Source organism: Bos indicus x Bos taurus, chromosome 16 (assembly GCF_003369695.1).
Source record: "Bos indicus x Bos taurus breed Angus x Brahman F1 hybrid chromosome 16, Bos_hybrid_MaternalHap_v2.0, whole genome shotgun sequence".
Lineage (NCBI taxonomy): Eukaryota > Metazoa > Chordata > Mammalia > Artiodactyla > Bovidae > Bos > Bos indicus x Bos taurus.
In genome coordinates, this window is record NC_040091.1 from 71564073 (window position 1) to 71579345 (window position 15273).

The window sequence follows — 15273 nt, forward strand, 5'->3', positions numbered from 1 at the left end:
TGCCCAGGAGTATAATTACTGTTGCATATTTTGTGGTTTAATAAACTGCCAGACTCTTTTCTGGAGTGGCTGTGTCATTTCACATTTCCATCAGTGATATATGAGAAACCCAGCTTCTCTGCAGTCTCACCAGCATTTGATGTTGTCAAATGCTATTTTTTATTTTAGCTGTTGTGATATGTACATAGTGATATCTCATTGCATTTCTCCGATGGCTAATGATGTGAACATCTTTTCATGTATTTGCCATCTGTGTATCCTCTTGGGTAACATGTCCTTTCATAATTTTTGCTCATTTCTTTCTTTTTTTCAAAGTCATATTTTGTACTTTATTTTTTTAATGCAAATGCTATTTTCTTCTTTTTTTAATCTCATTAAAAATACATTTCATTGGAGCAAAATTGCTTTACAATATTATGTTGGTTTCTGCCATACATCACATGAATCAGCCATAGGTACATGTATATCCCCTTCCTCCTGAACCTCACTCCCACCTCCCACCCCCTCCCACCCCTCTAGGTTGTTACAGAGCACCAGGTTTGAGCTCTCTGAATCATATAGCAAATTCCCAATGTTATCTATTTTACATATGGTAATGTCTCACACACACACACACACACACACACACACACACACACACACACGATGTATACGTTTCAAGTCACTGTTTCAATGTGTCCCTCCCTGTCCTTCCCCTGTTGTGTCTACACGTCTGTTCTGTCCGTGTCCCCACTGCTGCCCTGCGATTAGGTTCGTCAGTGCCATCTTTCTGGAATCCATACACAGGCGTTAATACATGATGTTTGTTTTTCTCCTTCTGACTTTGTATCATAGGCTGTCCACCTCATTAGAACTGACTCAAATGCATTCCTTTTTATCGCTGAGTAATACTCCCTTGTACATATGTACCACAGCTTCGTTATCCATTTATCTGTTGATGGACATCTAGGTTGATTCCGTGTCCTAACTATTGTAAACAATGCTGCAGTGAACATTGGGCTACAGGTGTCTTTTTCAATTATGGTTTCTTCAGAGTATATCCTCAGTACTGGGATTTTTGGGTCCTCTGGTAGTTTTATTCCTAGTTTTTTAAAGGAATCTCCATACTGTTCTCCATAGTGCCTGTATCAATTTACATTCCCACCAAGAGTGCAACAGCATTCCCTTTTCTCCACACCCTCTCCTACATTTATTATTTGTAGGTTTCTTGATGATGGCCATGAGGTGACACCTTATATGGTTTTCATTCATATTTCCCTAATAATGAACAATGTTTAATATCTTTTTATGTGTTTATCAGCCAAGTGCTTGTCTTCTTTGGAGAAATGCCTAGTTAGGTCTTCTTCCCACTTTTTGATCAGGTTGTTGTCTGGTATGAGCTGCATGTATATTTTGGTTATTGATCCTTTGTCAGAGGTTCATTTGCTATTATTTTCTCCCATTCTGAGGGTTGTCTTTTCACCTCATTTATAGTTTCCTTTGCTGTGAAAAAGCTTTTAAGTTTAATTAGGTCCCATTTGTTTATTTTTGTTTTTATTTCCATTATTCTAGGAGGTGAGTCATAGAAATCTTGCTGTGATTTATGTTAGGGAGTGCGCTGCCTATGTTAGCCTCTAGGAGCTTTATGCTTCTGACTGGTCTATGCCCCAACCAGTAATGCTGATGAAGCTGGAGTTGAATGCTTCTATGAAGACCTACAAGAACTTCTAGAGCTAATACCCCAAAAAGATGTCCTTTTCATTATTGGGGACTGGAATGCAAAAATAGGAAGTCATGAAACACCTGGAGTAACAGGCAAATTCGGCCTTGGAGTACAGAATGAAGCAGGGCAAAGGCTAATAGAGTTTTGTCAAGAGAACATACTGGTCATAGCAAACACCCTCTTCGAACAACACAAGAGAAGACTCTACACATGGACTTTACAAGACGGTCAATACCAAAATCAGATTGATTATATTCTTTGCAACCAAAGGTGGAGAAGTTCTATACAGTCAGCAAAAACAAGACCAGGAGCTGACTGTGACTCAGATCATGAACTCCTTATTGCCAAATTCAGACTTAAATTGAAGAAAGTAGGGAAAACCACTAGACCATTCAGGTATGACCTAAATCAAATCCTTTATGATTATACAGTGGAAGTGAGAAATAGATTTAAGGGACTAGATGTGATAGATAGAGTGCCTGATGAACTATGGATGGAGGTACGTGACATTGTACAGGAGACAGGGAGCAAGACCATCCCCAACAAAAAGAAATACAAAAAAGCAAAATGCCTTACAAATAGCTGTGAAAAGAAGAGAATTGAAAAGTAAAGATATACCCATTTGAATGCAGAGTTCCAAAGACTAGCAAGGAAAGATAAGAGAGCCTTCCTCAGCGATCAATACAAAGAAATAGAGGAAAACAATAGAATGGGTAAGACTAGAGATCTCTTCAAGAAAATCAGAGATACCAAGGGAACATCTCATGCAAAAATGGGCTCGATAAAGGACAGAAATGGTATGGACCTAACAGAAGCAGAAGATATTAAGAAGAGGTGGCAAGAATACACAGAAGAACTGTACAAAAAAGATCTTCACGACCCAGATAATCACGATGGTGTGATCACTCACCTAGAGCCAGACATCCTGGAATGTGAAGTCAAGTGGGCCTTAGAAAGCATCACTATGAACAAAGCTAGTGGAGGTGATGGCACTCCAGTTGAGCTATTTCAAATCCTGAAAGATGATGCTGTGAAAGTGCTGCACTCAATATGCCAGCAAATCTGGACAACTCAGCAGTGGCCACAGGACTGGAAAAGGTCAGTTTTCATTCCAATCCCAAAGAAAGGCAATGCCAAAGAATGCTCAAACTACCGCACAATTGCACTCATCTCACATGCTAGTAAAGTAATGCTCAAAATTCTCCAAGCCAGGCTTCAGCAATACGTGAACCGTGAACTTCCTGATGTTCAATCTGGTTTTAGAAAAGGCAGAGGAACCAGAGATCAAATTGCCAACTTCCGTTGGATCTTCAAAAAAGCAATAGAGTTCCAGAAAAACATCTATTTCTGCTTTATTGACTATGCCAAAGCCTTTGACTGTGTGGACCACCACAAACTGTGGAAAATTCTGAAAGAGATGGGAATACCAGACCACCTGACCTGTCTCTTGAGAAACCTATGTGCAGGTTAGGAAGCAACAGTTAGAACTGGACATGGAACAACAGACTGGTTCCAAACTGGAAAAGGAGTACGTCAAGGCTGTATATTGTCACCCTGCTTATTTAACTTATATGCAGAGTACATCATGAAACATACTGGGCTGGATGAAACACAAGCTGGAATCAAGATTGCTGGGAGAAATATCAATAACCTCAGATATGCAGATGATACCACCTTTATGGCAGAAAGTGAAGAACTAAAGAGACTCTAGATGAAAGTGAAAGAGGCGAGTGAAAAAGTTGGCTTAAAGCTCAACATTTAGAAAACTAAGATCAAGGCATCTAGTCCCATCACTTCATGGCAAATAGATAGGGGGAAACAGTGGAAACAGTGGCAGACTTTATTTTTGGGGGGCTCCAAAATCAGTGCATATGGTGACTGCAGCCATGAAATTAAAAGAGGATTACTTCTTGGAAGGAAAGTTATGACCAACCTAGACAGCATATTAAAAAGCAGAGACATTCCTTTGCTAACAAAGGTCTGTCTAGTCAAAGCTATGGTTTTTCCAGTAGTCATGGATGGATGTTAGAGTTGGACTATAAAGAAAGCTGAACGCTGAAGAATTGATGCTTTTGAACTGTGGTGTTGGAGAAGACTCTTGAGAGTCCCTTGGACTGCAAGGAGATCCAACCAGTCCATCCTAAAGAAAATCAGTCCTGAATATTCATTGGAAGGACTGATGCTGAAGCTGAAACTCCAATACTTTGGCCACCTGATGCCAAGAACCGACTTATTTGAAAAGACCCTGATGCTGGAAAAGATTGAAGGCGGGAGAAGGGGACGACAGAGGATGAGATGGTTGGATGGCCTCACTGACTCAATGGACATGAGTTTGAGTGAACTCCAGGAATTAGTGATGGAAAGGGAGGCTGGCGTGCTACAGCCCATGGGGTCGCAAAGAGTTGGATATGACTGAGCAACTGAACTTAAGTGAACTGACTGGATTGTTTTTTATTGTTGAGTTTTGAGATTTCTGTCCTGAAGGACAGAAAAAACACCTGATATGGGCGTTTGAGGCACTGACAGACTCTGCGGGAACTTCCCTAGTCTAAACCCTCTCCTCTTCCTGTTGCTGTGGGTCGAGGCTTGTGTTACTATGTGCTAAGTTGTACTGAACGCCCCTTCTAAGCAGGTGTTTGCTTTTTAGCCCTGTATACTCCTATAAATGGGCTTCTTAGGTGGCTCAGCAGTAAAGAATCCACCTACAATGCAGGAGATGCGGGTTCAATCCCTGGGTAATAGGAAGATCCCATGGAGGAGGGCATGGTAACCCACTCCAGTATTCTTGCCTAAAGAATCCCATGGACATAGGAGCCTGGCGGGCTACAGTCCATGGGGTCACGAAGAGTCTTAGCCTGCTGGCCTCTCCCCAAAACCCGCATAATATCATCTCCTTCTGAATATCAGTGGATAGAGGCTTCCCTGGTGGCTCAGAGGGTAAAGCGTCTGCCTGCAACGCGGGAGACCTGGGTTTGATCCCTGGGTCGGGAAGATCCCCTGGAGAAGGAAATGGCAACCCACTCCAGTACTCTTGCCTGGAAAATCCCATGGACAGAGAAGCCTGGTAGGCTACACTCCATGGGGTTGCAAAGAGTCGGACATGACTGAGCAACTTCACTTTGAGATTTTTATATTGTAAATTATGTATATCATGGATCCTATTTCTTTGTTGAATATGTGATTTGCAAATCTTTTCTCCAAGTTGTACATAGCTTGTGTTTCTATACTTCTAACAGAGTCTTCTGCAGGCAAAACTGTTAACTTTTGGTAGTGTCCAATTTATTCATTTTTTTTCTTTCATGTATTGTGCTTTGGGTTCAAGTCTAAAAATACTTTCCTACCCTGGGTCCTAAAGATTTTCTTAAATGTTTTTCTCTGAAATTTCTATAATTTTACATTTAAACCTACAATCCATTTTGAGATAACTTTTATGTAAGTGTTGGTCACTCATCTGTGTCTGTCTCTTTGTGACCCCTGGGACTGTATGTAACCCACCGGCCTCCTCTGTCCCTAGAATTCTCCAGGCAAGAACACTGGAGTGGGTTGCCATTTCTTTATCCAGGGTATCTTGCCGACCCAGAGATTAAACCTAGGTCTCTTGCATTGTAGGTGATTCTTTACCATCTGAGCCACAAAGGAAGCCCATTTTTTTATGTAAGGTGTAAGATATATTGAGTCTCATTTTTTTTTCCCTGCATGTGAATGTCCTTTGCTCCAACATCACTTGTGGAAAAGGCCGTCTTTCCTCCACTGAATTGCTTTCTGCACCACTGTAAAAAATCAGTTGAGTATTTGTGTGGGTCTCCTTCTGGGTTCTCTATCTGTTCCATTAATCTGTGAGTCTATTTTTCTATCAGTATCACACTGTCTTAATTACTTTGCTATATAATAAGTCCTGAAATTGACTAGGCTGATTCCTCCCACTTTATTCTTCTTATTTAAAATTGTTCTATCTGTTCCCATTCCTTTGCCTTTCCATATAACTTTTAGAATAATTTTGTGGATATTTACAACTCTTGTTGGCATTTAGATAGAAATTGTACTAAACCGGTATACATTTGGAGAGAATGAAAATCTTTAGATGTTGAAGACTTCTAATTTACATGTGTCTCCATTTATTTATATCTTCTCTAATCTCTTTAGTCAGATGTTTTGCTTTTGTTTTTGTTTTGGCATAAAGTTCTGTATGTTTTATTATACCTGTGTGCTCAATCACTCAATCATGTCTGACTCTTTGTGACCCCACGGACTGTAGCCTGCCAGACTCCTGTGTCCATGGAATTTTCCAGGCAAGAATGGTGGAACAGGTTGCATTTCCTACTCCAGGGGATCTTCCCAACTCAGGGATCCAACCTGGGTCTCCTACATCTCCTGCATTGGCAGGTGGATTCTTTACCACTGAGCCACCTGGGAAGCTTATTATACCTGTACTTAAGTGTTTTTTTGAGTGATTATAAATGATATTGTATAACACTGGTCTTCATTTCTAGTGTAAGAAATATGATGAGTTTTGTATGCTTATCTTATGTGACCTTGCTGAACTCACTCACTAACTCTAGGAGTTTGAATGTAGATTCCTTGAGGAGTTTGAATGTAGATTCCTTGGGATATTCTATGTATCCCATTATGTCATTTGCAAATAGGAATATTTTTATTTCCTTCTACCAAATCTGAATGCCTTTTATTCCTTTTCTTTTTCTTTTTGCTCTCTTTCTCTCTCTCTTTTTTGCCTATTGCAGAGGCAGCACTATATTGAATAAGAGTAGTGAAAGCTGATATTTTCCCTTGTTCTTAATGTTAGGGGGAAAGGTTTCAGTTTTTGACCATTAAATATGATGTTAGCGCTAGGTTTTTATAGATGCTATTTATCAAGTTGAAGAAAATTTCCTCTATTCCTATTTCTTTCTGAGTTTTTATCATGAATAAATGTTGAATATTGTCAAATTTTTTTTTATTACACTGATTCATTTTTCAATATTGAATTTGCTTTCCAGCCTTGGAATTTTCCCATTTGGTCATTCTTTTTATATATTGCTGAATTCTATTTGTTACTGTTTGTTAAGGATTTTTGCAGCTCTATTTATGAGTGATATTAGTCTGTAGTTGTCTTTTTTGATACTGTCTTTGTCTGGGTTTGGAATCAGAGTAATACTAGCTTCACAAAATGAATTGAGAAGTATTCCTTTTACTTTTGCTTTCTGGAAGAATTGTCATTAATTCTTGGTTAAATTTTGATATCATTAAAACCATCTGGGCCTGGAGATTTCTTTTAGAAGTTTTAAAATTATGAATTCAATTTTCTCATAGTTTATAGGGATATGAATTGTGGTAGTTTGTATTTTTCAAGGACCATTTCATTTAAGTAGTAAATGTCTATGTATAGAGTTGTTTGTGGCATTCCCTATTATATTTTGCGTGTCCACAGTTTATACTTGTATTTCCTGTTTCATTTCTGATATTGGTAATTTGTGGCTTTTCTTTTTTTTTTTTCAGTCTTGCTATAGGTTTTATTTATTTTTAAAAATCCCTGATTTTTTTCTATTGTTTTCCTATTGTCAATTTCATTGATTTCTACTCGTTATTTCCTTCCTTCTGCTTGCTGATTTAGTTTTATTTTGCTCTTTTATAAGTTCTTGAGGTGAGAATGCACATTATTGATCTGAGACTTTTTCTTTTTTCTTACGCATATATTTAAGTGCTATAAATTCTCCTTTCGGTACTGCTTTAGCAGTATCACACAAATTTTTATATGTTATGTTATCATTTTCACTGAGTTCAATATATTTTTAAATTTCCCTTGAGACTTCTTCTTTAGATCATAGATTATTTAGCATTGTATTGTTTCCAAGTGTTGGATATTTAGTTCCAAGTATTTGGATATTTTCCTCTTATCTTTCTGTTATTGATTTCTAGTTTGATTCTATTATAGTCAGAGAATATACCTTGTGTGATTTAAATTCTGTTAAATTTGTCAAGGTTTGTTTTGTAGACCAGTGTGTGGTCTGTCTTGAATAATGTTCCATGTGCACTCGAATAGAACGTGTATTCTGCAAATTCTTCTTGGGTGGAGCGTTTTATAAATGTTGATTATGTTCTGTTGGCTGAGATCGTCATTGAGTTCTTCTATATCCTTGCTTACTTTCTGTCCGGTTGTTCTATCAGAGGTTGAGAAAGAGGTGTGTAGGTTTGTCTGTTTCATCTTTCAATCAGTTTTCGCTTCACATATGCTTGGAACATTTTTGTTTGGTGCACACGCATTAGGATTTCTAAATCTTGTTGGAGAGTTTACCTTTTATCATCATGTGGTGTGCCTTTCTGTGTCTGTTGTTTAGACTGGGTAATTTCTATTGTTTTGTCTTTAAATTCACTGATTCTTTCCTCTGTCCCCTCCATTCTGCTGTTGATCCCATCCATTGAATTTTGAAAATTAGTTGTCATAGTTTTTGGTATTAAAATTTCTGTTTGGTTTATGTATTCTCTTTTTGGTTGAGACTTTCTGTTTCTTTGCTGTTTCTTTTCTATTTATTTGCTATTTCTGAGACTTTATGTTTTTTAATTTGTTTGTGTCTGTAATTGCCCATTCAAGCATTTTTTTTATGATGGATGTTTGAAAATCTTTGTCAGATATTTCTGACATCTTTATCATCTTGACTCTTGGCATCAACTGATTTTCTGTTTTTCAGTCAGTTTGGTGTTTTCTTGATTCTTGATATAGTGACTGATTTTTTTTTGTTGAAATGGCCATTTTGAATATTATATTGTGAGACTCTGGATCTTACTTAAACCTTTGGTTTTAGGTGGCTACTTTTGACACAGATACAGATAGAGGAAGGAGTAGGCATCCTCTCATTTCTACCAGGTTGGGGTGGAAGTCTGAGTTTCCAACTCAGCCTCCACTGACACTTGTTAGGGCTCCTTGTTAGCATAAGAGTAAGAGTTCCCTGCTAAGCTCACATTGAGCCCTCTCTGCATTGTAGTGGTGGTGGGCCTCACTGCTGCTGGGGGAAGTGAAAGGAAGTCCGTGCTCCCTGCGGGGCCTTCTCTGGTAATACTCAAGTAGGAACGAAGTGGAGGCTGCATGCTTCACTACAGACTCAAGAAGAGGGAAATCTCGGCTTCCTAGTAGCCCTTGCTGGCCTAGATGGGAGTGGGGCCACAGGTTTTCTGTTGTGTTTTGACAGGTAGAGCGATTATCATCTAAAGTTTTCTGTCTGTTGAGGCCCCCTTCCCAGTTTTTCTGCTAGAGAGACTGGGCTTTTATTGGGACTCTTTTTGTCTACACCCACTGATATTTCCATGTTGCTGCCTTCTTCAGCTCCAAGTCTAGGAATATATGAGGCAGAAAATAAAGCCAGAGAATTCACCACTGTTATTCCTAGCCAGTTTGCTTTCCTTTCTCCACCATTCAGAATAGTTTAATGTTTGTTTAATGTAATGTTTTTAGTTTTTTCAATGTCTAGAACTTTTCAAGGTACTTAGAGCAAGGAATCAGGCTTTCCAGGTGGCTCAGTGGTAAAGAATCCGCCTCCCAATTCAGGAGATGCAGGGAACGGAACGTGGGTTGGGTCCCTGGGTCAGGATGATCCTCTGGAGTAGGAAATGGCAACCTGCTCCAGTATTCTTGCCTGGAGAATTCCATGGACAGAGGAGCCTGGTGGGCTACAGCTGATAGGATTGCAAAGGGTCGGACAAGACTGAGTGACTGACCATGCTGATCAGAGTGAGGAATAGGGAAAAGTATGTCTACTCCATATTTCTGAAAGCAGAAGGCTCATTCAGTTTGCTTTTACTTGTTTTATTCTAACAGGCCAATCACTTTTCCTACCTGAGGTCTCAGGTCCGAGTGTCCTTAATCAAACTTGTGTAAGTTGCTTTCCATGGGGAAGGAAAGTTAAAATCCCAAAGAGCTCTGTGCATTGGTGGGACGGGTAGAAACAGTTTTCATACCCCAACTACACACTGGGCCCTCTGTGAATTTATAGCTTTCTTTTTCTCACCTTTAAGGCTTGGGGCCAACCAGAGGGGGACCAGAGATATTCAGATTATTTCACATTCATTAAGGGATCTTTTGAGCTTCCCTGGTAGCTCAGCTCTGTAAAGAATCCACCTGCAATAGGTCGGGATTCCTGGGTCGGGAAGATCCCCTGGAGAAGGGATAGGCTACCCACTCCAGTATTCCAGGGCTTCCCTGGTGGCTCAGATGGTAAAGAATCTGCCTACAATGTGGAAGACCTGGGTTCGATCCCTAGGTTGGGAAGATCCCCTGGAGGAGGACATGGCAATCCACTCCAGTATTCTTACCTGGAGAATCCCCATGGATAGAGGAGCCTGGTGGGCTACAGTCCATGGGGTCACAGTCAGACACGACTGAGTGACTAAGCACAGCACAGCACAAGGGATCTTTATCCTCTAGAGGTACAAAGACGTTCCCATGACACAAGGGGAAGTTTCACCTAGGTGTTTCTAAGAACCACGTAAGTGCCACAGAGGAGCAGCTGGGGGACGTGTATGGTGGGTCCCTTCCAACTTGGCCTGGCTTCTAAAAGCAGAGCTTCTTGCCTTTGATTATTGAGGGTGAGAACCATGCTCAATACTTTCTTGGAGCCAGGCTTCTCTATACTTCATTGTTTACTGAATCTGATTCCTCAAAAGCCTGTTATTTAGGGAAATATAATCTTGCTGTGGAGCAGCACATGTTTTTAATCCAGCTGGATCTCCTTTGGGATCCTGGTCCCATCTTTTGCTAGCTGTATGACCGTGAAGCTCAGTCATTCACTTAAAAATCGTCCTGTACTGCCCACTGTGGGCCAGTCACTGTGCTGTGTTTTGGGAGTAAAGTAGTGAGTACCCCTTCTCCCTTTTCTTTACTTTCCAGCCAATAGCAAGTCCAGTTGGTTTTACTTCAAAAATATATCCAAAATTAGATTACTTTTCTCCATCACCCTATCTTTCCCCCAGACTATAATAGTAAATTCTCTGATTCTCTTCTTCCCTCTAATCCTCTGCCTCAATTTATTCTTTCATAAACACGCATCTGATTATTACTTTCTTACTCAGGACCCTCCAGTTACACTGAGACATACTGAGAATAAAATCCAACACCTCCCTGTGGCCCTCTAGGGCCTGCGTGGTCTGGTTTCTGCTTCCCCGTCGAGTTGGCTAGCATCCCTTTCCCTCTCGTTTAGTATGCGTTAGTCATACCAGACTTTCTTCCTTTCCTTAAAATATCTCACTTGTCCTACCCTGAGGCCATTACACCAGTTATCTTCTCTATCTTGGATACTTTTCATTCAAAGTTCGAATGACTGGTGTCTTGCTTTCCTTCAGGTTTTAGTCCAAACGCTCTCTTTGTCCTGGTCCTCAAGTCACATTCTATCAAAACACTGTGTGTCCCGCAGCCTCTAACTTTTTGAAAGTAAAATTTCATTGTACATAGTTTTATTGGAATACAGTCACAATCATTTGATTAAAATTTGTCAGTAGAGAAATTTAATGATACTTTAAATTTTTTTTTACAAGTACTCTGATTTATTTTCTAGGTATTTTATATATGTTGTCTAATTTATACCTGACAGCAACCTGTGATGAAGTTATTGTTATCATCATTATTATAAAACACTTATTCTTTATTAGCCACTATTTTAAGCTCTGTGGGTATCCCTACTGGCTCAGTGGTAAAGAATCCACCTGCAATGCAGGAGACGAGCTTTTGATCCCTGGGTCAGGAATATCCCCTGGAGAAGGAAATGGCAACTCAGTTCAGTATTCTTGCCTGGAGAATCCCATGGACAGAGGAGCCTGGTGGGCTACAGACCATGGGGTTGCAAAAGAGTCAGACACAACTTAGCAATTAAACAAAAATAACAGCAGCAATTTTAAGCTCTATGCATATATTAACATATTTAATCATTGCAGCAACCCCATGAGGTAGGTACTATTGTTGTCCACATTTTCTTTTTTTTAAATTAATTTTTATTGGTGTATAGTTGATTTACAATGTTGTGTTAATTTCTTCTGTACAGCAAAGTGATTCAGTTATATGTAAACATATATCCACTCTATTTATCTCTTCTTACAATTTGATATTGTCTTGATTTGTCTACTAGACTGACCTCTCCAAGAACAAGAATCATGCTGTTTCCTTCACTGCTATTTGCCCAGTGTCTAGAACAATTCTGGTGACAAAGTAATCAATATTTGTTGAGTAAAGTTGCTTAATTCTCTTGTGTCCCAGTCTCTCTCTTGTGACATGGAATAATAGCTAGCTAATCAAACAAGGTTGTATTTAGAATTGTGAGGTAATCACTGTATGTGAGGTACTTAGTATATTTATTGTTTCATTATGATCGTTTATATTACAGCGCTCACTCTATTCTCCCATAGTCCTCCAGTTCCTGTTTTTGTACCTCCTGATCCGTCTGGAACGTCATGAGTGTTTGTCCATGACAGAGGCTGGCTGGCCTGACGCTCGCAATGAAATCCTCACTTAGTTCTCTCTTGGCTGTGTTTTTCCTCACAGGTTCTGCAGCTGGGCTCAGACATCCTTCCCCAGTACAAGCAAGAGGCACCAAAGACTCCCCCGCACATCATCTTACACTACTGCGTTTTTAAGACCACGTGGGACTGGATCATCCTGATCCTAACCTTCTACACAGCCATCCTGGTTCCTTACAACGTCTCCTTTAAAACCAGGCAGAACAACGTGGCCTGGCTGGTTGTGGACAGCATCGTGGATGTCATTTTTTTGGTGGACATTGTGCTGAATTTTCACACCACTTTTGTTGGACCCGCTGGGGAGGTGATTTCTGACCCCAAACTCATTCGCATGAACTACCTGAAGACGTGGTTTGTGATTGACCTTCTGTCCTGTTTGCCCTATGACGTCATCAACGCTTTTGAGAACGTGGATGAGGTTAGTGCCTTTATGGGTGATCCAGGGAAGATTGGTTTTGCTGATCAGATTCCACCACCCCTGGAGGGGAGAGAGAGTCAGGTACATCCCTCAAATCTCAGACCTTGTTGTCGTGTCTTTAAGTTAATTGTGGATGCTCAACAGAAGAGTACTTGAATGGGTGGGAATTAGTACGATTGGTGTCTGAAACAGAGGGAGCATGATGCTTGGTCAGTATCCCTGCCTGCTGCTCTTGTCCTTTGGACGTGTGGAGAACCCTGCATGTCAGTGGATGGGTGTGGAGGAGACCAGAGGCTTCTCACTCACTCCATGTGGAGTGCAAGCTGCTGGTTTGGGAGGTGGGGCTGCGGAAGCAGGCATGCATTGCCGCTGCACTGCTGACTCTTACACTTGGTATGCAATCGCTGAATGCCTATCTACTGATTATTCTCATCATGGGGACTTTTCTGTTTTCTGCTGCTGACCTTTGGCTGTTTCAAAACTAATTAACTCTTGAAATCAGAGATGCTACTCTCCCCTAAGATTGCTTGCCTTTATTTTTCCTTTTTCTCTGGTAAATGTTGGGAAACCATGAGTTGATTCCTCTCTAAAATGACTTTTGCAGGTGACCAATGGCATTCAATTGTCCATGCTGTCCCTTGCCTAAATTTGCTGAGGTAGTCAGGCTGTGGTTACATCGGACTCTTGTGGTTAAGTCAGGCAAGAGGAGAGTGTTACTGGACTACACTGCTTTGGGTTGTTATGGGAGGAATTAAAAGAAGATAAATGCTCTGAAACAGGCTAAAATCAGGACATGCTTAAAGAGTCAGTGAATGGGTGCTAGGACATGTTGCAGCAGGAAGGGGCCGCTCGGCCGGCTAAAGTGATTTTCTCCATTAAAAAAAGCAACGGTGTCACATCACGGCAAAGGAAAATGTCAGATTCTTATCTAGTTTGAGTGTTCTGTGAGAATTGATATATTTTTTCCCTACCCTTCAGTTGACACTTTATGGCAGTACACCTGGTAAGTCAGTCTTCAGCCTCAGATAGCAGTGGCCCTCACTGCCTCAGATTGCGGAGGGTCCCAGAGGTCTCAGTGTGGCTGTGCTGCTGTCTGGATGGGTCATCAGGAAGTCATTGGGAGGCTGAAGCGAGGCGAGATATGCTCTCAGGGCTAAAGGGCTAGTAGGACTCAGCCTTGACATAGTGGGAAGGGACAGCCAGTTCCCTGCCAGGATAACGGGGCCTGCCAGTGACCCAACGTCTTGGTGGTGGCATACCTTCACCTTCACATCAGTACCAGCAGTGGGCGAGGATTCCAGCCCCTGCCTGAGAATCCAACTTCCTACTGTTTGCTCTCCAGTGAAGGGGAACTGGTGTTCAGATGCTCCAGACTCAGAACAGTCCCTGTTTTCATCTGTGTGGTGTCTTTTAATAGACTTTAAAATCCTGAGAAATAATGCTTTGTGTGGATTTTGTAGGGGGATTAAATGAGTTGAGGCTGATCATTTAGAAGAGTGAAATCATCCCTAAAGTGAATGTTGGGATTCTTAAATGTGAATTTTAGTACACGTTGGGAGTGCTATTTTTCTCTGTGAGTACATTTCTAGCAAATTTTATGTTAGTTAGCGAGGAAAATATGATCATTTTGGCTTAGATGATTTAACTGATTATTTCAACCTAAAAGAGCTTCTTATGCACATATGGGAAATGAGTTTTAACTTTAAAAATACTGGTTGAGTTTTAAAAATAAACCATTTGCTATTTACAGCAATGGCATTGAAATTTTGCAGATAAATAGAACAGTTTTTGGCTTCTGTAGTCTCTTACTAAACACTGGCAGAGCTGTAAACACATATGTAAACGTGTCGAGATTACCTTGTAGGTGAGCAGAGCATAGAGCTTCTTCCCATGCACGGTGTATGTTGGGTTAGAATTCCTTTGCCATTAGTTGTGAGTACCCTTGACATGGTTTCTGGTGTCCAGATTCGTGAAATCTGTTGTAGATAGGGAAATTATAATTTCTCTGTGATCAGTCCCTCAGTCTTGTCCGACTCTTTGCAACCCCATGGACTATAGCCCTCTAGGCTTCTCGGTTCATGGGATCTTCTAGGCAAGAATACTGGAGCTGGTTGCAATTTCCTACTCCAGGGGATCTTCCTGACCCAGGGATCGAACCCACATCTCTTGTGGCTCCTGCATTGGTGGGTGAATTCTTTACCAATGAGCCACCTGGGAAGCCATAATTTCTTTATAGCTTTTTATTAATAGTTGGCAAAGGGTTTTAGCATTAAAGTTCTTACAACTGTGTCTTGATCATGGACAATAACATGAACATTAAGAGGTTATAGTTATGATTTGCTTCTGTAAAGACTTGACTCTATATTTGATAACTCCTTTCAGAGCTTTGGCTCACACCTGAAATAAAACCTTTCTGTAATAAATAGTTACGGTAGAGTCGGGGAAACACAAGAATACTGAAGATTTGGCTGCTGGCCCTCTTAGTCTCCCCTATAAGGACAGCTGGGAACCTTGTGCACGTCATTTAGCCTTTCTGGATTCCAGTTTTCCTAGCTGCAGCTAGGGGATGATACCCCCTCAACTGCCTGAATGCATGGCATTTGGGCTGTGGATTTGAGTTCCCTGTCAGTTGCAAAACCTGGTGAGTTCAGAATCCCTG

At 40.7% G+C, this 15273-nt stretch overlaps 1 protein-coding gene across 2 annotated transcripts in view; it reads left to right on the forward strand.

Moving 5' to 3' along the window:
- Positions 1 to 15273, forward strand: part of KCNH1 (potassium voltage-gated channel subfamily H member 1) — a 434009-nt gene that overhangs the window by 92769 nt on the left and 325967 nt on the right. Inside the window, exon 6 of one of the 2 annotated variants that reach the window (XM_027565678.1) lies at positions 12222 to 12695. In XM_027565678.1, coding sequence (XP_027421479.1) covers positions 12222 to 12695 — 474 coding nt within the window. The remainder of the gene's footprint in view (positions 1 to 12221; positions 12696 to 15273) is intronic. The other variant, XM_027565679.1, reaches the window with a different exon arrangement.